The 27,373-nt window shown below is 34.2% G+C and overlaps 1 protein-coding gene across 1 annotated transcript; it reads right to left on the bottom strand.

The window, feature by feature from the left end:
* Positions 1–1,082: 1,082 nt before the first annotated feature.
* On the bottom strand, positions 1,083–4,469 carry LOC127092846 (E3 ubiquitin-protein ligase ORTHRUS 2). Its single transcript, XM_051031737.1, has 8 exons — positions 4,001–4,469; positions 3,192–3,742; positions 2,950–3,049; positions 2,768–2,829; positions 2,561–2,663; positions 2,101–2,248; positions 1,775–1,992; positions 1,083–1,299 (listed from the first exon to the last, which is right to left on the bottom strand). The coding sequence occupies exons 1-8, from the start codon at positions 4,433–4,435 to the stop codon at positions 1,249–1,251; spliced, it is 1,668 nt and encodes a 555-aa protein (XP_050887694.1). The 5' UTR covers positions 4,436–4,469; the 3' UTR covers positions 1,083–1,248.
* Positions 4,470–27,373: the final 22,904 nt, after the last annotated feature.

Consider the following 27,373-nt stretch of genomic DNA (forward strand, 5'->3'; position numbering starts at 1 on the left):
GAGACATGAGTTAAATTTCTTTAATTGCCATCATCAGAGAAACCAATTTATCAAGCTTAATTATTTTGGTTGCATCTTTAACCCATTTATACTTTACTTTAGTTGTTACTATCAAAGAATAATTATCATCATAAAAATAATGTTTGTCTATAATGGAATTTTCTTAATTAGTAATCTGCAAAACATGTGATTTCTTAGATGGATTGGAGGATAAATTAATAGATTAAATTTAAAAAATAATTTAAATTCATTTCATAGATAAATTGTATATTCATGCAATAAATAAAAATAAAAACTATAATATTAATTATATTATTGAAAAGTGTTTTTTATTTGTTTGTTTTTTATAATTAACTTTATAATATAAAAATGTCATCTATATATTAAATGTTTCACTTTTATAATTTTACAAATAATTTTTAATTATTTTAATATTAAAGTAATTTATTAGAATTAAAATAAACTTTACATTGAATTTTTTAAATACATTGGCTAGATTGAATTCATCTATAATATTACAAGATTGAATTCATCGATAATTATTAACGGATGGATTGGAAAACAATTTTTTCCAGTAGATTAATGAACAAATAGATTAATAGATCAAATTGAAATTCTAGTTTTTATGCTTCAAATTCACGAAGTTCAATCTCAAAAAAGGTGCCTTGTGGTTTGAATTCAGTTTTAAAATCTTAAGTAAGCCTTAAAAGAATATCTTAAATATTATATAAAAAACTGACAGTAATGTAAAAGAAACGTATGTATCACTTGTATATGAAAATATAACTTGATAGGTATATATTAAAATATAAAATGCTTCAACTCCTTCTCAGGTTTAAAATGACACTTTAGTTAGGCAATATCAAATAAAGTTGGTATTTCCGAGTTTAGTTTGATTACTTTTTTGCATTAAGAATTTATTATATCGTAACTCCAACTTCGACATGAAGTTTGTTAAGCATCAAGTAAATTCGATTGCGCATTTATTAGCAAAAGCGATCAATTCTTAGACTAGATGTTGTGTTTTTGATTTGATTCCTTTTTTTTTACGGAAGAACCCTTGATTAATGAAATGACTCAAGTTTTCTTGTGTAAAACAATACCAATTCCCAAATGTAGTAAATATCTTCTCAAACCTCAACAAGTATAATGCAAATGCAAAAAAAAAAATCATAATTGCAAGACATTCGTTTCCTTTCCAGTTCCACATCATCAATATGTTTCTCCACCATCTCTACAGTCTTGGCATCAAAAATCTCTCTGGAGTGATTCTATGATGTCCATCATATCTGTGTTAACCTATTAAAAACCATAAATAAAATAAGACTTTTTTTTATCTCACTAAATAATTGAAAGAAAACACATACACTGTTAATAATGTTAAGTATCAAGAGATATGCAACAAAAGAATCAAACATTATCAAATGCATATGTGACCAATATTAAGTATGAAATAATTTCCAACAAAACTTGAAACATTATTAAATCTAAATAAATTGTCAAAATTTAATACCTAAAGACTTTATAATAAACACTAAATTCCACACTGAATTTCATATTTTCAGATAGGTTTAAAAGGAACATGAATAAGGATAACAATAATCCATTTTTTATTTGGTTGTTGCAAATATAAGTCCTAATACTGAAACTTATAAATCACATTACAAATATTCAATGCAATCCAATGGCTAAAAATAACGCTAAAACTAATAACGCCAACTTCAAAGTGAAATCTCAAGATAAACCATTTATTTTAAAAGAGGTTCAACATTACCTTTAAAATCTTAAGGTAATCCACGATGTCAGTCGAACATGTAGGACATTTCATGATGTTTTTCTTTGGCCGCAAAGCAAATCCACTTTGAGTGACCCTCTCCCTTATATAACTTTGGCTTGAAAACACACATTCCAAGCAGACTTTGCAAAAGTTGTGAGCACATGGTGTAGTAAGAGGGGAAGCCAACACCTTGTGGCAGATATTGCAACCAAACTCTACAAAAATATTAACTTAACAAACTCACTACAATATTATTCTTACAACAACAACAACATCTAATTAAAAAGAAACAAGATGAATAGTTATCACCAAGGATCTTATACCTTTCAAAAGCTTATCCTTGATTTTTGAGGACACCTTTCTTGCTTTTTCCACATCAACTTTTATTTTTGTTTCATCGATAGGATTCACATTCACTAGTTTCTTACTTGGCGGTGGAGGCTTCTTCCATAGCCAGCAACCTTTTTCCTCCTAAAATTTAGACAAATGCACATAGTTATAGACCTTATAAGAACTATGACATTTGACTATCATTTGACTGTATGAGCATCAACTCACCCTTTATTCGACTTTCGACTATGTTTGGCATACAACTTTGAGTATTTCAGATGTAAAGGATTTTTTTTTACAAAAACATAAACTTAATGATTGTGATTATCATGTCTTATAAAGTATAAAAGTAATGTTTAAGAAAATAAATAAATGTAATAAAAAGAACTAAAATAAATCCTTTATGGCATCAAGATCTCTAAGGAAAACATATCAGTAGAAAACACCACTTACATCAAAGCCCCATGATGGATCACCCTTCCTTTCAGTAATATCAATTGCATTGTTCAACTCCTCAATTATAGGTAATGGATAGGGACGATCTTCGGATAATTCACTTCAGATCAACAAAATGAATTTAAGGATCATGTTTTATACATCTACTCAGATTATTTGTAAAAATACACAAGACGCCAGGAACAAAATTTGCAAATAACCAACCTTGTCCATGGAGCAGGCTCATTGTCACACCTCACAAACAAATATCTACAAACCTTGTGACCCTATGAAAAATATACTTCCAGTCAATAATAAAGTTTGATCAATTGATAATTTGTTAGATATTAATCAATGTACTTGCATGCATAAATGGAATGGATAAATATTACAAACAAGAACCATACTTGCTTTCCAATTTTACGCCACCATTTTTCAATTCTATAAACCCCATCGTATCGCACTCCTGCTTTGGGTGCATAAGAGGAGCGTTTCTTCGTGTGGGACCTGAACCAAATTAATGGATTTACAATCTAAATACCATATAAATTTACACAAATTTGTGTAAAAATTCATCACATATTATAACATTGAAATTTAAAACTAAACTATTAAAGAACAAAACAATTGAATTTATAATAAGACAAACCTTACAACACGAACAGGATAACCTTTTTCGCAACTGAGTCTCAAAGCTTCATTCTTTCTATCAGATTTTTTATCAAAGGACTGATTTTTGTTGGTACGTTTGTTACCACTAAGCTCATTTCCACAACTTCCACTATAAAGAAACCAATTACCATGATCTATCTCATCAATGTAACCACCAGATAGAGCAACAGATTGAGCACCATAAACACTCTGACTAGCAATCCTGGAATCATGGGGAAAATGAGCACCCCATTGGATACATTCCATCAAACCCTCCCATGTATCACCAACAAGAACTCCCCGTTTTCTTATTGGATCATTCTCAGCAACAATGGGTCCAAAATGATTTTTTGAAATCGTCACAAATATCTTCCCATGAGCAACACTCTCTGATATAGCCATTTGAATGGTGGTCTCCAGTTGTGTATTGATTTGTGGATCACTCGCCATATTTGCTGGAATTTCAGCCCTACAATTTGGGCAATTGTTTTTTCCTTGCTTAATCCATTTCTCAAAACACTTCATGCAAAAATTGTGCCCGCATAGTGTCTGAAACCCCAATAACAACAAATAATAAATTACAATTTTAAAAAATAATTCTAATAAGACCAAATGTTTAATATGTTTCAGTTAAGATCAAATTGTTTAGAGAACCTAACAAAAACAAATTTAATTGGGTTGTCTGAAGATCCGATTTCAAGATTTAAATACAATGTCACTGGAAATTGTCAAATAATTAAAATAAAATAAAAATATTTCTTTAATGGTAAAGAGAAAATATAAATAGGGGAAATGAAAGAAACTAACAGTGATAGGTCTCTCAGGCAAGTGCAAGCAGAAAGTGCAGTTAAGCTTACTATAGAAAATGCCATACAAGTCATTATATTTGTTGTTGTTTTCAAAAGGTGGTTTATGAGATCTATCATAGACTTCATGACTTTTCTTGGCCCTTTCTTCACCAGTGAGTGAAGTATCATTCTCGTTGGCGTAGATGGTGGAAACAAGACTACAAGTGATAGGAGGAGCAGATGCATCGGTGACGTGGTTGACATCCACAGGTTGAGAACAATCAGTGCAATTCCAATCGAAGATTTTCAGGGGACGGAGAGGTAAACATGGAACATGCCATGGTGTTGCACAAGTTCTGCAACTCACAATTTCACTTTCTAGAGGCTTATGGTTGCAGATCATACAAATGCCATCAGATTTGCAAGGAAGTAGCTTGTTGTGTTGTTGCGCCATTTAGGATAATATGACGTAACTAGTTTGGCTTAGTTATTTCTCTTGGTTATAAAATTTTACGCTCTTTTTCTTTTACCCCACTTTTTATAGTTGTTTTTTTCGACTTCATTCTTATCCCTTCTTTTCATATGTTTTTCTTCTTTATTATATATATATATATATATATATATATATATATATATATATATATATATAATTTTACGCTCTTTTTCTTTTCTCCCACTTTTTATAGTTGTTTTTTTATACTTCATTCTTATCCCTTCTTTTTCATATATTTTTCTTCTTTATATAATTTGACTATTTAAGGGAACAATTAATATTACCAATAATAAAGTTGTCCATGTTCATGAACATGCGGAAAAAAAACTACTCTCATTTATTATATCGAAAAAAAAATTCAAGACAACTTTTGTAAATATGATTTAATTATTATTTACCAATAGTACATATAAATTTCAACCCACATATTCAACTTTGAAACAAATTTCATCAATTACCATTAATATATATTTTTTTATAAATTATTTTAATTTTTAATAGTTTAAAGATTCTACAAATTAATATAGAATTTTTAAAGGTTTAAAGATTATACATATTAATATATAACTTTTAATCATTAAATGGAATATTAAAGTATTAGAAATTTTCAATATTTGTAAAGAAGCTCTATTATAAAATTTTATAACATAAGCTAGAAATTTAGATATTTGTTGATATCAAATTTTAACCAACTACGAACTAAATTTTAACACTAAAGGAGCAAAGGAACAATAGAAAAACAATTACAAAAAGCAACATAAATATTAGTTTCTTGTCTTTTATATTGCTAGCTTTTTCCAATTTAAATAAACATTCTTCCAACTAAGTTTTTCACTGTACAAATAATAACAACAACAATAACATTGTATAATTATTACTTTTGTAACTAGCAACACAAAGATCCAATTATTTCTCTAAGAACTTAAAGTTGATGCTTTTGTGTCTACTCTCTCTCAAGCTCTTTGGCCCCTACTTAGGTTGCAATAAGCAATGGGAATAAACACAGCTCATAGAGGATTTTTTTAATATTTCGAAGACAGATAATTTATACAGCAAATGCCTCAAATTTTATGGAGGAATAGTATAACTAAATGACTGACATGAAAAGACAATTAGTTTGTTAAAAGACAAGCCAATTGCAACAATGAAAAATATAGAAGTTGCAAGAAGTAACCAGCTAGAAAGCTATGCTAGTATGAACACAATACTCTAATATAATTTTCTTGTCAAACTCAATTTATTAAGTGAGTAATCAAGTGTGAACTTATCAAACAAATTGAGTTTGTCTAAAATAAATTTGGGGATTCCTATGTACTTAAATGCACTAAATAATTCAAGTTTCTACTTATAATTGAACATTGTTTTTTCCTTAAAAGGAACTTATTATGAATGAATGGGGAACAAACCTACCTATTTCTTGAATGCTCCACTATTCAAAAATATGCACAATTTAAGTGATAAGGGTCTTGCTTCCAGTCCGGTATTGGAAACAAGGTCCAATTACAATGAAATATTTTATCATCATAAAAAGAGATCAACAACTGAGCAATAGAAATCATGGATGCATGTAGCTCTACATGCCTTTAAAGTTCAAGAAACAAAGAGAAGAGAAAAGCTAAATGAAAAATGTAGAACAAAGCAGAAAACCATCTTTTATTGAATAAATTACTTAATGTGAAACACCAGTGGTACATAAGGAGCCAAACAGCGAAGGTACTAGAACCGTGCGGAAGGATCCGACAACATCGTGCACAGAAGTGAAATAGTGTAGAAGGAGCCAGAAGCATTGTGTGTAGGGAGTGGACCATCCTATCAATACAATATATTCCGACCACCAATTGAGAAGAATATATTGGCCAAAGACAGACCATTCCCCAAACTTAGTACCAAAAAAATCAAAACTATTGGACTAGCTCTTTGAAAAACATATTAACTATTCGCCTTATCAGTTTAAGACCAATATTGACCTTGAAAGTTTCATTTAAGACCCTTTAGCTTGATGCAGATGCTGCTACAAATTGAAATTATAGGAAAAGACAAACCAAGAAAGTAGTTGTAAATAACAATAGTATATAAAGTAGTAGTGAATACAATGAAGTGATTTTCTAATCAGGCTAAGCAACATAAGAAAATATCACAGCTACCATGCCAACAAACATTTTACACTTAGCAGGATGTATAACATCTTCGATAAACTGAATAACAATAGTACACTTCTTTGCCATCTTAACCAAGTTACAACCACTCAGATAATCCACAACTCATCAATATATGACAAAGAAAGAGCCAAATAGCTTGTACCTCAAAACATGCATTTTTTTATCGTAAGAATTCCAACAACAACGTCAACAATCCTAATAGGTTTGTCTACACTCACAAAAAGGTCATTGTTATCACTAGCCTGTGATTTTGCCCTTTCTTATTTTCAGTCTCTCAAAACAGTCGAGCATCGGTTACAAAGAGTTACATACAAACCTAAACAGTGAGAAATTTATTGGAAAAAATAGGTAAAAGTTGTTCTATTTTATTCGTCAGCCTTAGGGTGGTTTATATAGTGAGGATACAATTATTACAATTGATTTTCTCCTTACTGGAGAATAAACAAAATAAAGGTAGTATTAAAGACAATAATAAAACCGAAATAATATATTTTCCAACAACCCGCTCAAGTTGGTGCATAGATATCTATCATGTCCAACTTGTCTATCAAATACTCAAAAGTAGGTCTTGTCAAACTTTTGGTCAGGATATCCGCAGTTTGTTGACTTGAAGTCACGAAGGGTAGACATATGATTCCAGCATCTAACTTCTCCTTTATGAAGTGTCGATCAATCTTGATATGCTTGGTTCTGTCATGTTGAACTGGATTATGAGCTCTGCTAATAGCAGCTTTATTGTCAAAGTACAATTTCAATGGAAGCTCAATTTTCATCTTAAGTTCTTCTAGGACTCTAGGGATCTATAATACTTCACAAATACCTTGAGACATAGCTCTAAACCCAGGTTCTGCACTACTCCTTTCTACAACTACTTGTTTCTTGCTCCTCCATGTCACAAGATTACCCCAAAAATAGGTACAATATCCAGAGGTTGATCTTCTATATGTGACTGAACCTGCCCAATCGGCATCGGTGAAGATAGACACATTTCTTTCACTAGTCTTCTTAAAAAATAACCCTTTTCCAGGATTTCCCTTAAAATATCTCAGTATCCTGTAGACTGCCTCAAAATGTTCCTCGAAAGGAGAATGCATAAACTGACTCACTACATTAACTGAGAAAACAATATCAGGTCGGGTGTGTGACAAATAAATCAGTTTCTCAACCAATCTCTGATATCTCCCAGTATCAACAGAAACATTACCTTCTCCCCAAAGTTTAGCATTAGGATCCATAGGGATATCTGCAGGACGACATCCACTCATTCCTGTTTCTTTCAACAAGTCTATAATGTATTTCTGTTGTGAAACCATAATACCATTTTTTGACCGAGCAACCTCCATACCTAGAAAATATCTCATGAATATCAGGTCCTTGATTTCCAACTCTATTGTCAATTTGTGTTTTACTCTTGCTATTTCCATTGTATCGTCTCCAATAAGGACAATATCATCAACATAAATAATCAGGAAACCAACTTTTTCATCGTGGGAGAATTTTGTGAGCAAGGTGTGATCAGCCTGTCCTTGGATGTACCCTTGTTTCTTCATGGACTGAGTGAATTTTTCAAACCAAGCTCTAGGGAACTGCTTTAGTCCATACAAATACTTCTTTAGTTTGCACACATTTGATCCAAATTTGTTTTCAAAGCCAGGAGGAATGTCCATATATACTTCTTCTTCTAGATCGCCATTAAGAAATGCATTCTTAACATCTAACTGATGCAAAGGCCAATCCATGTTAGCAGTAAGAGACAAAAGAATTCTAGTAGTGTTTAATTTTGCAACTGGAGCAAATGTCTCTAAGTAATCTATATCATAGGTATGAGTAAAGCCTTTAGCCACCAAGCGAGCCTTGTACCTTTCAATTGATCCATCGGAATTATACTTCACAATAAACACCCACTTGCATCCAACTGTCTTCTTGTCATCTGGTAGTGACCTAACACTCCAAGTTTTGTTCTTTTCAAGAGCTTTCATCTCCTCAAGTACATCTTTCCTCTATTTTAGAATTTCTAGAGCAACTGTACACTTTTGGAATTTTTACACTAGACAATTTTGAAGTGAAGGCAGACATAGATGAAGACAAATTTGATTATGATATAAAATTTGACATGGGATGTTTAGTGCAAGATCTGCCAGGTTTTCTAATGGCAACATGATCATCTATATCAGGATACAAAATACGACTCTCAGAAACAGAGATAAACTTACATTTTCTTATTTTAGGAAATTGATTATTCCCCGCTTCAGATTCCTGACAGTGTTGAATGTGGACTGGTCCTTTCCTTTATGGTGATTTTTCACAAAAACCTTTCCTTTCCAAGTCCTGTTTCCTGATTCAAATTTGTTTTGTTGAAATGACTCATTATTTTGTGGCATTTCATTTAGATCATCATTATCATCGTTTTCAGGATTCTCATTGTTTTCTACAATAAAAATAGCCTCAGATTCACAAGGTTCCTTACTCATAACAGGAGTAGGATCAGATAAAGAATCATGGCCATTTTTTGTTGGTGCAGGTGTAAAAATCTCAGAATTTTTTGATACTGGCAAAGATAAGTTATTTAAAAAACTCATGTCCTCAATTTTAAATGAGTGTTCGTTTATCTCCCCCCCTCCCCCTTGAGGATGAGTTTCATACAAGAAAGATTTATTTTCAAAGAATGTAACATCCATAGTGACAAACATTTTCTTATTTTTTGGATCAAAATATTTATATCCTTTTTGGGTTGGGGAGTATCCAACAAAGACACATTTTATAGCATGTGGCTCAAGTTTTCCAACATTTTTATGTTCATGAACAAAGGTTGTGCAACCAAAGATTTTTAAAGTCAAATCAGTTAAAACACGAGTACTAGGAAAACATTCTTTGAGGACATTAATATGAGTTTGAAAATTGAGAATTTTGGAGGACATTCTGTTAATTAAATATGTAGCTGTTAAAACAGCTTCGCCCCACAAATAATTTGGTACTTTATTTGAAAAAACTAGAGCTCTAACAACCTCTAGTAAATGTTTATTTTTCCTTTCGGCCACTCCATTTTGTTGAGGAGTATTAGGACATGAACTTTGATATACAATCCCATTTTTTAGAAAAAACCCATCCAGGATAGTGTTAAAATATTCTTTGTCATTATCACTTCTAAAGACTTGGATATTTGTTTGAAATTGGTTCTGCACCATTGAAAAAAAATTCTTTACAGCCTGACAAACATCTGATTTCCCCTTTAACAAGTACACCCAAAATACTCTTGTATGATCATCTATAAATGTGATAAACCATTTTTTGAGAGAGAGTGTACTTGTACGGTTAGGGCCCTAAACATCACTGTGAATAACGGAAAAATGTTTTGATGGTTTATAAGGATGTATTGAAAACTGGGAACGATGATGCTTTGCAAACTCATATGCTTCACATTTAAACGAAGAAAAGATTTTATTATGAAATAATTTAGGAAACAATTGTTTTAAGTAACGAAAACTAGGATGAACTAATCTTAATTGCCATACCATAATATTGTCATCTTTATTATTCAAAACAGAAAAAGACTCAAAGCAGGAACTTATTGTTTTTGAAGGTAGTTGTGATGTTGATCCAATGTCAAGGTAGTAGAGTCCTTCACTCTCCTTAGCACTGCCAATCATCTTCCCCGAGTTCAAATCCTGAAAGACACAGTGAGATCGGAAAAAAAAATAGTTTGGCAATTTATATCTTGGGCTAATTTACTGACAGACATTAAATTACAAGATAAATTTGGAACATGAAGGACATTTTTAAGAGTTAACATTTGAGACTACACAACCGACCCTTTACCTGCAATGACTGAAAAAGAGCCATCTGCGATTTTTATTTTTTGATTACTTGCACATGGACTATATGAAGAGAACAAAGTAGATTCACTTTTCATGTGATCGGAGACACCTGAATCTACTATCCAAGTATTATTGGGTCTGACACTAAGTAATGCATAATTACCTTTTGTTGCTATAGAGCAAGAAGGGGTTGGAGACTCGAGGAGTTTGTACAGTCTGTCTAGTTGCTCCGTAGTGAGTGGAAACAGAGACGGAGGAGGTTGCTACCCTTGATTAGAATTACTAGCCTAAAATGCACGACCACTTTTATTCTTCAAGTTAGGAGGTTTTCCTTTGAGCTTCCAACAAGTTTCACGTGTATGCCATTCGCGTTTGCAGTGATCACACCAAAGAACTTTGTTTGATCTTCTTCCCTTGTCAAGTTTCCTAGTTCGTACGCTGTTTCCGCGGCCACCTCCGTTTCTGCGGCTGACGCTCGACTTAGGTTGTGGTTGTTCACCATAGTTGGATCCAGTGTAGGCCTGTGATGGTGAAGGCCACCTGTTGTTGTTATTCGCCATAGAAGGCTAAACAGGTATGTGAATCGGGTCGGGTAAGAAAGCGGGTCGAACAAAAATATGTTGAGGAAAGCTTTATGGTAATCCCTAACCAAACAAAAATAGGTTGAAGAAAGTTTTACGGTAACCCCTAACCCAGTGCTCTTAACTCAATAACAATAGGTTGAGGAAAGCTTTACGGTAACCCCTAACCCAGTGCTCTTGATGCCATATTGGAAAAAGTAAGTAAAAACTGTTCTATTTTATTCGTCAACCTTAGACTGGTTTATATAGTGAGAATAAAATTATTACAATTGATTTTCTCCTTAGTGGAGAATAATGAAAAATAAAGGTAGTATTAAAGACAATAATAAAACCAAAAATAATATATTTTCCAACAAAAATATAGGACAAGTTCAGCAGTATTAGTGACATTAAGGTGCAAGATTGAGAGACAAGTATACAATGTAGAAAGAGAGTGGCATGTCTTAAAAAGTAAAATATTATTGGTTCCATGCCATATATTGTTCGTTATGGAACTCTTAACAAGGAAAACATTGCAAAACTTGAAAGAACTTAACGAGTGGTACGTCTGTATTATGCATAATAAAATATATCCTAAAACGCACTTAAAGGCACATGCAAGTGGTGTCCTATACACATTATAGGCATGATTGTCTCTAGATTAGCATAAAAATTAGAACCATCAGGATAACAAATTTCTTTTGTATCTGCGCAACTTATATGAACAATACCAAATTCTTTAAAGGGATCAAGTTCGACAATAAACAAGAGAACTTGGGAGACTGACGGTATGTTCACAATGTGGTGTCTGTTCGTTATATAAAGGACGTATATCTAACATATAAATTTAAAAGATACTGAAAAATAAAGTTGGATTAAACACTCAATAAGAACAATTATCTATAGTTATAATTTGATTATGCATTTCACTGTATGGCGTTAAGATTAGATTATATTTGATTTTATTGTGTCAAATAGCGCCAAAGAATCACTTGAAAGATTAAACCAGAAAAATAGAATCTAAATGGAGCACAATCTATCAAACATGAACCTGGTTTTAAATTGCGGTTGCGGGTGTTGCGATTGCGGTCATTGCGCTTGTTGCGATGCGCATTGCGGCCGTTGCGGTGTGAATTTTTTTAGGTAGATGTTTGAAATATAATTTTGAAAAACAATTTAATGTTACGTTTTTTAATTACATATGAAGTAAACTGAGTTTTAGGATTCTAATATTTTGTTTTTTGATTAAAATACTTGAAGAATCATGATTGAAACGATTTGATATGGTTTATAATATAGCTGAAGGTGTAATTTTAAAATCACACCGCAATTGGGGTCTGATGCGGTTGCGGAGGCAACCGCATCCGCAATATTGCGGGTGCAATTGCAATTGCAGACCGCAATTTAAAACCATGCATGAACCAAACTAGCACACTTGCCTCTATACTAAAAAAACCTATGCATATTGAGCTATAGTTGAAATTTGCAAGGCCAATAAGTATGCATATTGAGATATAATTGAAATTTGCAAGGCCAATAAGTATATAAACATGACAATGAAAAGATAATAAATGAAGATACATAAAATAAAGAAATTAGGAAAAGCATAGAATCTAACATTTAAAATTTTAAAATACAGAAAATAAACATGGACCAAACCCTCAACAAGAACATATTAATGACTATAATTTTTGTCTTAGATTATATTTGATCCTACCGACTTAAGATTATATTCTATTTTATTTTATTGTAGTACGAGACATTGTCAAATAGCACCCAAGACAAACTTGAAAGCAGTGCATTAGGCAGACCTAGATCCAAAACAGTTAAACCAGAAACATAGAATTTATTTGGTGCATAATATATCGAACATGAACCAAACTAGTACACTTGTCTCTATACTAAAATTAACCAAACATATTGAACTGTAGTTGAAACTTGCAAGGACAAAAGTATATAAACAATGGAAAGACAATAATTGAAGATAGAAAAAGAAATTAGGGTAGGCGTAGAATCTAACATTTAAATTTAAAAGGTACATAAAATAAGTTGGATTAAACACTCAACAAGAACATGTAATCACTATAAGTATAGTTTTAGCCAATATAAGATTCTATGGCATTAAGATTAGATTGTTTTTTATTCTATTGTGGTACACGATGCAATCAAACAATGCCAAAGAATAATTTGAAAGCAGTGTAATAGGCGACCTAAAACCAGGTGATCTAACAAGAAAAACAAAATGTCTTTGTAGCATAATTCATGGAACATGAACCAAACTAGCACACTTCCTTATATAGTAAGAAACTTTCAAATATATATGGAACAATTGCCAAACTAGAAGTGAAAAGACAATAATTGAAGCCATAAAACAAGGTTAGCATTTTTTCTACCTCAATGCCTCAAATCATTTCCCCTTCCTGCATGATTATTCAGCAGCCTGCACCACTGACCCAATAATTTCAATAGAGTTAGTTGGTCTGTCAAAGAGATGGAAGAAATGGAATACTGTGATAATATATTCTCTTATAAAACCCTAAACAACATTAATAACCATCACAAATAGATATGCACCCAAGAAAAAAAGCAATAAAATCAAATTTGAATAAATAAAAATAAATGACAATGAGAAGAAAACATACTCATGTTGAACTTGAGACAATGTTCATGCATGCACTAAGGACGGTGATAGTTTTGTATGTGGCGGTTTGAGAAGACTTTGATGCGTTAGGGTTTCTGGTTTGGGGCTTACGAAATATGTTTATAACTGGATTGGTTCAGTTAGTTAAGAGAGGAATTGATTAATTAGGGATGAAAATAAATAAAATATTTGAAGAAGAATAAGAGAAGAGAAGTGAACTTACTATCTTCAAGCATTTCCTGAGATTATTGACGAACTCCATTGCTTCAAATCCGTGAGAAAAGGGGAAAAGAAGGGAAGTGAGGTCCAACGCGAAGGTGATTCAGAAGCTCGTGCGAGGTCTAAAGAGAAAGGTCTTGTTGTTAATCTTTTTTTGATTTTTGACTCATATAATAGGCACTACTTCATGTAAAACTGGCTCTCATAGATTGTGTGGTGACTTCCCAAAAAGTAATAAGCATTATCAACACTATATATTGTTTCAGGAAGCCACTTGAGTATTTTCAGTTCACAAAGATTATTACGATAGAACCTACGAAAATGCATACACTATATAGCACATGGTACATTTAAGGTGCGGATTTCAAGGAGATCAATGTCACCTTTTGGATTTCCATTCAAGATGGGATATGGTCAACAAAAATGGCCGAATACCACAAAACCCCTCACACTGCCAAACAGAGACAATGGCTTGGGGGACACTTGTTCTGGGACGGTCACAAAGGCCAACAACCACGGCCCAAATAAGGTAATAATTCTCCAATTTGCTCGCAACGCAAGAGTTGGGAAAGAGCATGGGATGTCCAGATCCAAGATACATCTAACAACTACCCACATCCTACGTTGAAAAAATAGTGGTTTATTACAATCCTACACTAAATAAAAAGAAAGTGTGTTATTCTCTAGGTACACAAAATCAAATTCAAATTTTAGTCACTAAAGTTATTCAGATATTAACATAAGGGTGTGTTTGGTTCGGTATAGATGGAGGAGAGGGGAGGGGAAGGGAGGAGAAATTTCTATCCAAATATGTTTGGTTCAAATTTTAGGACGGGAAGGGAGAATAAAGTTTTGTTAGATGATTCATTTTAATTTAAAAGTTGTTATCAGTCTATAGTTTAAGTTTTGTCGGAGACTTATAATCCAAATCAAGCGTACTCTATTTTTTAACGTTATGTGATAAATTATAATTTTTTTAGTCACTCAATATTAAAGAATTTACTACCAAAAAAATATGTATGCATATTTTACATTTGAATATCATATCATTTATATAAGATCATAAGGATAAAAATATAAATTATTAATAAAACTTCTTTCCTTTCTTCCTGAACTAAACATATTTTTAATGAAAATATCTCTCTTCCTCTCCCCTTGCCTCTTTTGAACCAAATGCTTATCTGATTTGTTGTGAAAATGATGTCGGAATTAAAAAGTATAATTGGTTTCTTTGATCGGTAAAAAATATACAAGTGTAGAAAAGAAGAAAACAATACGAACACAATGAAATTAGTTATAAACTGTTATTCTTTACTTTCTCTTTGAAACAAGATTACAAATGTTACAGAATAGCAAATAACATTTCTCATCCTAATTGAGATTTGACTTATGCAATGATGAGAGACTAGTATGCTATTTATAAGAAAACTAATATCTAAACTAATGGGCTTTTACACACATGCACATTACACAAGCTAACTTAGATAACAATCTAACTTAAACAATTAAGCATAATAAACAAGCCCAATTCGACATGCTTACAATCCTAGCATACTTCAACTATAACATGTGAACAGACTTCGACAACATGCTAAGGTCATATCGAATTGGCGAACCAAGAAGCTACTATTCGACCATACTAGAGTTAAATCCAGCATCTCACATGATTAAAAAATATCCTTCATCTCTCCTCCCCTTCCCTTCCCTCCATTAAAATCTCCCCCCTTTCATCCCTCTCATTTGAACTAAATAGATCATAAGCGTTGGAGTAATAACCTCACATATCAACTCTTCTCCCTCAACGCATCAGAAGCTCAAGTCTACCGTTGCACCTCGCAACCTCCAGTCTCTGATCAACAGTGATTCCATAACAGAACAAGTAAAATAAATACACATTATTGAAGATTAAAATATAGTCAAAATTGTATAATTTAAAAAAAAAGTTATATCTTAATTTTTTTTATAGTTATTCAAAATAGCTTTAAGTGATTTTTTTAAAATCTTAATATTCACTCAGATGCATTTGGGTGGATTTTCACATACTTCAAGTCTTGTGAGATACTTCTATCTTGTAAACACTTACTTGGATTTTAATTTATTTGAGACATGAGTTTAATTTATTTAATTGCCATCATCAGAGAAACCAATTTATCAAGATTAATTATTTTGGTTGCATCTTTAACCCCTTTATACTTTACTTTAGTTATTGTTATCAAAGAATAATTATCATCATAAAATAATGTTTGTCTATAATGGATTGGAGGATAGATTAATTGATTACATTTAAAAAATAATTTAAATTCATTTCATAGATAAATTGTATATTCATGCATTGGAAAGATATAATAAAATAAAAAAGAATTTTAAAATTATAATATTAATTATATTATTGAAAAGTGTTTTTTTTTGTACTATGCAACACATGTGATTTCTTAGATGGATTGGAGGATAGATTAATTGATTACATTTAAAAAATAATTTAAATTCATTTCATAGATAAATTGTATATTCATGCATTGGAAAGATATAATAAAATAAAAAAGAATTTTAAAATTATAATATTAATTATATTATTGAAAAGTGTTTTTTTTGTTTGTTTTTATAATTAATTTTTTAATATAAAAATGTCATCTATATATTAAATGTTTCACTTTTATAATTTTATAAATAATTTTTAATTATTTTATTATTAAAGTAATTTATTAGAATTAAAATAAACTTTAAAAGTAATACATTGAATTTTTTAAATACATTGGCTAGATTGAATTCATCTATAATATTATAAGATTGAATTCATCGATAATTATATACGGATTGATTGGAAAATAATTTTTTCCATTAGATTAATGAAAAAATAGATTAATATATTAAATTGAAATTCTAGTTTTTATACTTCAAATTCACGAAGTTCAATCTCAAAAAAGGTGCCTTGTGGTTTGAATTCAGTTTTAAAATCTTAAGTAAGCCTCAAAAGAATATCTTAAAAATTAAATAAAAAACTGACGGTAATGTAAAAGAAACCTATGTATCTCTTGTATATGAAAATATAACTTGATAGGTATATATTAAAATATAAAATGCTTCAACTCCTTCTCATGTTTAAAATGACACTATAGTTAGGCAATATCAAATAAAGTTGGTATTTCCGAGTTTAGTTTGATTATTTTTTGCATTAAAAATTTATTACTTCGTAACTCCAACTTCGACATGAAGTTTGTTAAGCGTCAAGTAAATTCGGTTGCACATTTGTTAGCAAAAGCGATCAATTCTTAGAATAGACGTTGTGTTTTTGATTTGATTCCTTTTTTTACGGAAGATAACCCTTGATCAATGAAATGACTCAAGTTTTCTTGTGTAAAACAATACCAATTCCCAAATGTAGTAATTATCTTCTCAAACCTCAACAAGTATAATGCAAATCCAAAATAAATAAATCATAATTGCAAGACATTCGTTTCCTTTCCAGTTCGACGTCATCAATATCTCACAAGGTCTTGAACCTTGGTCTTCAGCGGGTAACAGTTTTCCACGTCATGTCCGGGAGCACCGGAATGATAAACACAGTGTAGCTCGGGCTTATACCATCATTGAGGGTTGGTAGGTATAGCCGGTGGGTCTCGTGGAGTAGTCAGCTTCTTCTCTATCAAAGAGGGATTCAACTCTGCATAGGTCATAGGAATAGGATCAAAGGTGACCCTCTTCCTCTCATAGCTTGTACTGGCCTGATTATTGTTTCGCGACTGGTAGGCCTGCTGTTGAGGACGGTGCTATTATTGTTGATATTGTTGATGTTGCTGTTGCTGGTTATTGTTGTGCTGATAATGCTGATTTTCTCTGAAAACAGGTGCTATGTGAGCCACCTGATGCTGATTACCGGTAGGACGCACGATCTTCCTCCTTACTGAGGGTCTTCTTGGTTTGATATAGGAGGTCACAGCATGTGCCTCACTATCTTTCTTCTTTCCAAACGCCCTATATCATTTGGCAGAAGAGCCTTCTTCTCTGGTCAGGCGCCCCTCCCTGACTCTTTCCTTCAGACGCATCCCCATGTTCACCATCTCGGTGAAATCAGAAGGAGCGCTGGCAATCATCCGCTCATAGTATAATGAGCTTAAGGTCTTCAGAAAGATCTTGGTCATTTCCTTCTCCTCCAGCGGGGGCACATTCTGTGTTGCTAGCTCTCGCCACCTCTGGGCGTATTCTTTGAAAGTTTCCTTGTCCTTCTGGGACATGGCTCTCAATTGATCCCTATCGGGAGCCATATCCATATTATACTTATATTGCTTGACGAAAGCTTCGCCAAGGTCATTGAAGGATCGGATGTTTGCACTGTCCAAGCCCATATGCCATCTCAGGGCAGCACCAGACAAACTGTCCTGGAAATAGTGAATAAGAAGCTGATCATTGTCGGTCTGAGTCGACATTTTCCTTGCGTACATAACCAGGTGGCTGAGAGGGCAAGTATTTCCCTTGTACTTTTCAAAGTCAGGTACTTTGAACTTTACAGGGACTTTGACATTTGGGACTAAGCAGAGTTCGGCAGCAGACTTGCCAAAGAGGTCCTTTCCTCTGAGAGTTTTCAATTCCTTGCGGAGCTCAAGAAACTGATCATTCATAGCATCCATCTTTTCATAGACATCTGGGCCCTCAGACGACTCAGAATGATAGATGGTGTTGTCTACTATGGGCATAGTATGCACAACAGGAGGTTGAACGGCAAGGATCGGGCTAGATGCCGGCAGAGAAGCAAAGGTGGGGGCAAGACCCTCAGGAACAAAGTTGGCGGGCGTCCCCCAGGGAAACCCGACTGGCATAGCTGTTGGTGCAAAGTGGGCGCTGGCCGTAGGCACGATTGAAGAGGCAATCTCAGAGATGACTGTCCTCTGGGGAGGAGTTGAAGGTGTCGGAGACGACTGGCTCTGGGCATCCATGAAAGACTCCATTAGGGCAGTCAATCTGGCCACTTCCTACTTAAGTTCACGGTTCTCTTACTCCAAATGATCCATTAGTCTTGCGGAGTTAGCTTGGGTGTAGTACCGGTGAGTCAGCTTGTCTTCAAAATAAATGAAGAACACAGAGTTAGACCATAGAACAAGAAGCCTGGAGCAAACCCTGCTTATGCACATGATGCATGCGATGCTTATGCATATGATTTATTTTATTTAATAGAGGACCTTTAGAGTCCTATTTGCAAATATTGAAAAACATTAATCATTTAGACATATAGTGAAATACCACATCAATAATATCTGGAAAATATTTTTACACCAAAGAAGTACAGTCTTGGTAACCAAATACAATATAAGAGAGAAGGAAAATGAACATCCTATGGAACCCTAGAAACAATCATCTAAAGCTCTAGAGACTGGAAGATAAGCTGCACGAAGCCTCTTCACCTCCCTCTCATAGGCTGCCTCCATATCTGCCTTCTCTTTGGCGAGTCGATCATACTTCCTCTTCCAGAACTTGGAATACTGAGGAAGAAGAGAAGTCAATGCATCATCAGGCTCATCAATGACCTGGTGCTCCAGAAACTCTATCAGAGCATCCTTCACTTTAATCTGCTGAAGCAACTTCTCTCGTTCGCGGATCCAGGCATGTGAACGGTCTTCGTCTCTCAACTCCTCTACTCTTTGGTTAGGGAGGGTTGAAGGCCCAGCCACAACCAAAGGTGTAGGTCTCAGATACTCATAAGGCATAAGGTACTCGGAAACTCTCCTCCTAACCCAAGAGGTATATGGTTCCAAAGCAATACAGTTCTTCGGACCAAGCTCCTTCCTTCCCTTCCTATGGATCTTGCGCCAAGCACGGACCATCCTACCCTTCAAGCCTTGGGGATCTTTACCCTCCTGGAAGAATACACCTTCTAACAGAATGTTATTAGGTTTATCCTCTAGGGGGAACCCAAGCTGACGACGTGCTAAAATAGGGTTGTAGTTAATCCCACCACATGTACCAAGAAAAGGCACATTGGAGAATTCACCACAAGAGTCGATAATCTGCACACCATCATATACACGGTTGTACAAAAAGATATCATCATTAGTGAGAGACATTAGTCTCGTGGACCACCGTAGACATCCTTTGTTTTCCTTGAAGGCGACCGTCTGCAGCAAGTCCAAAATAAACCACGTGTACAACAAAGGCAAACAACACACAATGGTATCACCACCCTTTGCATTCCTCATATGCAAAGAGAAATAAGTGTCACCCAACAGAGTCGGAACGGGATTAAGAGTAGAGAAAATCCTAATAGTGTTCACATCCACAAACTTGTCGATGTTGGGGAATAATAATAGCCCATAGATGAGAAGTACAAATATGGCTTCAAAGGCGTCCTCACTCATGGCCTTCCCATATAAAGTAGCTTGAGCAATGAGGAACTCAGAAGGGAGACCTTGAATTCCACCTTTGGTAGTCATATGAGCACCAACCAAAGATTCATCTATATGCAACATATCAACTATCTCTTGAGAAGTAGGAACCTTCTCTAAGACACTGAACGACAACTGGTCTAGGATAGGAATACCCACAAGATAGGCATACTCCTCAAGCGTAGGCAAAAGCTAGAAATCTGAAAATGTGAAGCAACGGTACAAGGGATCATAGAACTGCACCAATACACTCATTAATCCTTCGTCCACTTGAGTAGCCAGAATAGATAGAAGCTTCCCATGACGAGCCTTGAAACCCAAGGGATCTAGTACATAGGATGTAAAATTCCTTAACTCTTTCAAGTTGGGTTGTCTGAAAATGTACTTCTTCGTATTCCTTCTTTGTCTTTCCATGTCTAAAAATTTGCAAATAGACCTCTTAAGTTCCTTGAAAATTTTCTCATTATTGATGATATGGATGCAAATGGGTGCATGAATGCATGGATGCAACAATCACACTCAAGGATCAAGCAAAACACACCACACAAAGGTCATGGGATGGATCAAGTCATCCTTAATATCAATCATCCACTTTGGTGGATTATGGTTTACACCTTTATCAACACCCAAGTTCCATTGATATTAAGGACACACAAGAACGGATCAACCATGAATCAAGGGTTTGTTGCAAGTCACGAGCATGGAGTCTCGGTTAAGAACCACCCAAAGGGAGTGTACTAGGGTTTAAACCTGCCAAACATGTTCTACAAGAGGTTCGCATAGTCATCATCCCATCTTTCGGATATTATCGGATAAACAACTACTCATATTCCAAAAATATTCTCAAGAGAGACTCTTATGAGTGTAGTATCGCGTAACAATCGTATCAAATCTTACACTTGAACGACTTTCGCACTACGTCCTAAAAATGAGCCAAGATGAGCTTGGTAAACTAAGGTCCTTGGCTTCTAAGGTCTATATTGGAAAGAGTAATGCCTAACCACGACTACTCGTGTGACATTATTGATCCCAACATGACCTCCACCAAGTGAATGGGCTTGCAAGTCAACTTGCTAAGGAATAACTCCACACAAGTCAACAAGACTATGCCATTCTCCTATCCTAAGTGCACTCGAGTTCGGGTATAGAACTCATCTCACAAAGATCACCAAGCACACAAGGAATTAATATTCAAGCAATTCAACCATTACATACAATACAATAATCCCAAATTGCACAAAAATATGTCACAAAATAATATACAATACAATACAACAAATATGAAAAGTAGGCTAAACCCACTAGGCAAATTGTCCCCAGCAGAGTCGCCACTTTTCTGTAGCGGGGTATTCGTTACTATTAGACATATTGACTAAATCTAAGGTAAACCATACAAGTCGAGTCGTCACCGCACTTCTATTTATCCAAAGGAATGGTTAGAAAGCGAACAAAAACCTAAAAGTTTTATTGAATCAAAAACTAGTAAAAATGTCAGAGATCAGGGTAAGGGGGTTGGTTATGCAATGGGAAGGTTTTAAGCACCCAAAACATCCTAGGTACTCCTAGGGAGCCCTTTTCACACCTGTTGTAAGGTTGGTATTTTGTGAAAATTTGTTTGTGCAAACATGATTGAAGAGATGAGAAAAGAATATACAAGTTATTTACAATTTTGCATTTGGATGGATAAACCCATTGCCTACGTACCATCTTAAAAAAGATTAGGATCAAAACCTCGTAGTTCGGGGTAAAAAATCTCAAAACAAGTTAGTGAATTGATTGGTCCAAAAGCCTTAAGGTCTTTTGTTATCCAAGGGAGAAAACTCGACCTAAAACCATAAATCCACCATGTGAGGATAACTTCAACATGCTAGTGAGGGGTTAACCCTATAATAAGCATGGAAGACTCATTGTCCATCCCTAAGGATATAGGTGAGTATTACATCTACCTCAAGGATAACTCAAACCTAATAGCTAAAGGTTATGAAAAGTTTTTGATGAAAAAGTGGCCATTGAAACCACAAAAGCATTTGAATGAGTTATATTTACCAATGAAAAGTATTTACAAAATATGGTCAAAATTGACTTAAAGATTCAATTCAAAATAAGTGTTATGAAAAGGAAGTTTGAAAATCAAAAGCATAAGGCTTAGGTTTCTAATGTTTGAAAACAAGTGTTAAATGTTTGCACAAAAGTTTTGGCTTGGGTTAGAGTGGAGGGAAGAAGAAGAATGGCTAAAGTCCTAATCATACAAGAGATGAAGGATAAGAAACAAGACCACAAATGGAGTTCCCATCTTCAGATCATATTGATGATCCAAGTAGCTCCCATCCTTTGGAATAAGCAAGAAAAATGAGTGTAAGCTCAAGCAATCAAATTAATCAAGCAAGCTCTTAGAAGATCCCCAATGGCTCTTGTATCTTTCTTTTGGATGAACATGGCAATGGTTCTTCAATTTGGCTCAAATAGGATCCCCCTAGCACAAAAGAACACACATCAAAAGGTTCTATGAAGCAAATCAAGAATGGACAAGAGTGAGTTTAGAGATTTGGTCCTTCTAATCCATCTTCAACATTAAGGCCTTTTTACTTCCAATTTTGCATAGGGAATATCCTAGAAACTAAGTCCATTTGTCCATTTTTTGCATTTGGTCCACAACAATCAAAACAAAAGCACAAGCATAATAATATATACATAATTATATGCTCAAGTGAGCAAAAGGCAAATTGCATTAACATAAACATGTGCTCAAATGAGCAAAGGGCAAAAGCAAATGAATAATATGTACAAGAATAGTAAATTGCATAAATGTAAAGAGCAAGAATTAAATGTTAATGGTTAATGGTTAGTGTTAGAGTTAGGGTGCCATAAGGCAATTTAGCGCTATGTTAAGCAATCGTAATTGGACTTATGTAGAAGTCACAATTATCTGAGGTCGGTCAATAATAATGTAGGCAACAACACAAGTTAGAGATTTTGATTAGTGAATCAAACTCCTACAACTTGCCATGCCAAAAAGAAGATGAGAAATGATCTTGTATTGATTTAGGTTCTTTGCTTGATTAGGAAGCAACCTATCCTTAATGCAAAGCCATTCACTTGATCCATGATCAAGTTAAATTAGATTTGAATCAAGGAAGGTTAAACCTCCCATGTATCAAGGTTAACCACCAATCTTTAACTCATTGATCAAAAAGAAAAAGAAGAAGAAGAAGAAGATGAATATTAAAGTACATTAATGGAAATGGAAAGAAATAATCAACAAGCATTGACCAAAGATAGAGAGGATCAAGGTCAAACAATAGCAAACAGAAGCAAAATGAAGATTAGAAGTCAAGAAACAAGTAAAATATTTTTGGTATTTTTCAATATTAAAATAAAACTTGAATTAAAATAATAAAGAAATGTCAAACTTCAAATTCACTTCAAATCAACTTTGAAAAGTCCAAGTGAATTATCCTAAGTTCAACAAGGTCAAACAAAGTTTGACAAAAAATTTCAGCATTTTTAGAAGTCATAAACTATTTTTAATCAATTAAAAAATGCATAAAAATAACCTAATGAATTAAAATATCAAATAAATATAAATTCAATTAATAAATTGATGAGAATATTTGTCATAGATCTATCATCATTCAAAGAGGTTGGAAAAATATTTTTGTATTTTTTGAATATCAAAAACTATTTAAAATGAATTAAAAATAAGCAGAAAAGAGAAAATTCATAAAAAGTATCAAATGATAAAATAAAAAATATTAAAAATGATTTTTAGAAACTACAAATTAAAATAAGAAAAATGCAATTGGTCTCACATTTTTTGGACCAATAATGTGTTGGCGTAAGCCCTAGAGGCCAATACATTTTGGTACTTGTATCGAATAATAAAAGGCATTCTCTTTATTATGGTTGATTAATAAAGTCCCTGGAATAGATAGTCCGTTTAATGTATTAAGTGTGACTTAATCATGAGAACACATTAAACATAAGGACACTATTCCTAAAGTATCTGTAGTCGAGCTTTAGTGTGAAGTGGGATAACATTAAAGCATTAAGACTATTATGTTTGTAGACTGATGATCACATCTCATGGATCATGGATAAAGAGTTATCAAGTCTTAAACATAGGTATGAATATTAGGAGTAATATTTATACCGGATTGACCCGCTATGAGAATACTATATAGAAAGTTATGCAAAGTGTCATAAGTTATTCTCATGGTGATAATAGTGTATTCCACTCTCCGACCTGAAACCACTATGGATCCTAGATGTAGAGTCAAGTGCTTTATTGCTGATCCAACGTTGTCCGTAACTGGATAACCATAAAGACAGTTGATGGGTACTCCACAAAGCATGCTGAGGGACATGAGTGACCTAGATGGAATTTGCCCATCCTGCATAACAGGATAAATGTCTATGGGCCCAATATTGAACTGGACAAGGATGACACGGTCTATGCCTTGTGTTCAATATAGACATAAGGGCAAAAGGGTAATTATACACATAAGTATTATCACAGAAGGAATTGTCAGATCACATGACATTTTCGTGTCTTGGGTAGCAGTGATGTGTTGCTAGATACCGCTCACTGTTTATTATGTTAAATGCGTGATTTAATATAATTGCCAACGTCACGAAAACCTATAGGGTCACACACAAAGGACCGATTGATGAGAGATAGAGTAACTAAGGAATACCGTAAGGTACGGTGCCCTTAAGTGAGTTATAGAGCATCGTAAGGTACGATGTACTTGAATAGAATACGAAATATGGTAAGGTACCATGAGCTTAAGTGATTTTGGGCATATTATAAGATATGGGCCAAAATACACTTAAGTGGGCTTTTAGCTTGAAGCCCACACAAGTGGTTCTATAAATAGAACCCTTGTGCAGAAGCAAAAATTTGCGGTTGCATTCTTTTCGTTTTCACTCTCTCTCTCTCTCTCACTCAAAGCCTTCATTCGTACCAGCTAGCACTGAGATTGAAGGAACCCGTTCGTGTGGACTGAGTAGAGACGTTGTCATCGTTCAACGTTCGTGATCGCTTCGTGGATCTGCATCAAAGGTTTTGATCGTCACAAGAGATCTGCACCAAAGGTTTCAACCGTCACAAGAGGTAAATATTCTATCACTGATCATGACCATTCGTAAGGATCTCTAAAGGAGAAATTTTAATTTCCGCTGCGCTTTGGGTCGCAATTCTCCTTCATAATGAAGGAGATATGAATTTTTAAAATGAAATGGAGTTAAAAGAAATATAAGAAAATAAAATCAGAAATTAAAAAAAGTGAAAAAGCGTGGACCGTCTGATCTGAGCTCAATAAATGAGCTGGCAAATCATGAGGCTCACACACGCGCGCCTACCATGTTCCTTGGTCAATGCATCATGTAACACCCCGATGAAATAAGGATAATTATTTAATTTAAATTAATATAATATTTATTAATTTAATTAATTAATTGGATTATTAATATTATTATTATTGGAATAAAAGTTGGAATAAAAAAAAAAAAAAGGTCCCATTTGGTAAAAAGGGTTATTTTTCACGTGAAAAGGAAAAGAGACAGAAAAGTGGAAAAGGGCTAAGAGCCAGAGAACAAGGGTTGAAGAGAGGAAGAGCTTGAAGCTGCAGGATTGCCGGATTAACTCAGGTAAGGGGGGTTTATCATCGTTTAATGGGTATTATGGGATAACATGTAATGGGTAGTGATAAACCATGGATTTGACTCTGATTAGAATGATGTATGCTGAAAAATTGTGAAATATTGGATGAACGAAATACAGGTTTTAATTGGAGAAATTCGTAGGAATTAGATGTAATAATGGTAGGAATTGTGAAATCGAATAGGGTATGATTCGTGTTAGATGATATGAACGATTACTGTGTAAAATTGGGTTGTAGGAGGTTGGATCTGAGGAATCTCGTGGTAGAGAAAACCATAGCAGATCTGGAAATCTGGTTTCTGGTCATACGCGTATGGCACTAGGCAATACGCGTATGAGATGGCCTGGTACGCGTATGGCACTAGGCATTACGCGTATGGATGAGGAAGATGATGTTTTGAACGTGGTTTGGTCTCTGTTGGTACGCGTATGGGGAAGTGGTACGCGTAGCATACGCGTATGAGATAGGTGGTACGCGTATGGGATTGGCTGAGAATTGGGCCATACGCGTATGGGACTAGGCAGTACGCGTATGGGCAGGATTGTGATTTTTCTGTGCTGTTGTTGTGCAGTTTTTGGTTGTTCAGCTGAGTAATGTAATTTAGCTGATGTATGATAGAGTAGGGATCATTTCCCGTTGTTTTGAGCAGTATAGGTATTAGTAGAGTGTGCTAATGCTGTAATTGATTATGTGGTATGACATGATATGATTATGTGGTAAATATGTTGATGATGTACGATGGTATGCATAATGTTGTGAATGCATCTATCATGTATGAAACTATGAATGGACTGTTATGGCTTAGAGTGTGAGCATATGTCCATTATGGATGATTGTTGATGTTTGCATGACTAAGTGATTTAGCTTGCATATTGTGGCCTTTATGGTGGTAGCTAATTCCCATGGTGAGGAATTAGTGAGTTAGTATTGTGGATTGTTGTTGATGTTTGCATGCTAGGTGATTAGCGTGCATAGCATAGCCCTTGGGGTGGTAGCTAATTCCCATGGTGAGGAATTAGTGAGTGAGTCACTAGGTCTCAAATGAGTGGGACTAGTGAGCTTGGTAGCCGTACCTGGATTTGGTCGGTGAGGTTGAACTATGAGTTCACGAATAGTCGGTACCGCATGCATGGAGTCTCATTGCATAATGTATGTATGGCGTATAATATGAATGGATGTATTCCAATATTATACGTGTTGTTTTGTGATTGTGTTGAGTATGATTTTGGAGTTGATATTGCCGTTACTGATGGTGTGATCTGATTAGGGTGATTGAATGTGTTAATTTACTTAGCATTACATGATATTTTATAATGCTTATTATATCGATTGAGGAACTCACCCTTACAACTATGTTTTCAGGTAACGAGCAGTGATTGAGTAGAAGCTAGTCCTTGGAGTCTAGTGTAGTTCCTTAGTGGGTCATGCTCTGATAGATGTAACATCGGGACGGGATGTTTTACCTTGT

The sequence above is a fragment of the Lathyrus oleraceus genome, chromosome 6 (genome assembly GCF_024323335.1).
Source record: "Lathyrus oleraceus cultivar Zhongwan6 chromosome 6, CAAS_Psat_ZW6_1.0, whole genome shotgun sequence".
Classification (NCBI taxonomy): domain Eukaryota; kingdom Viridiplantae; phylum Streptophyta; class Magnoliopsida; order Fabales; family Fabaceae; genus Lathyrus; species Lathyrus oleraceus.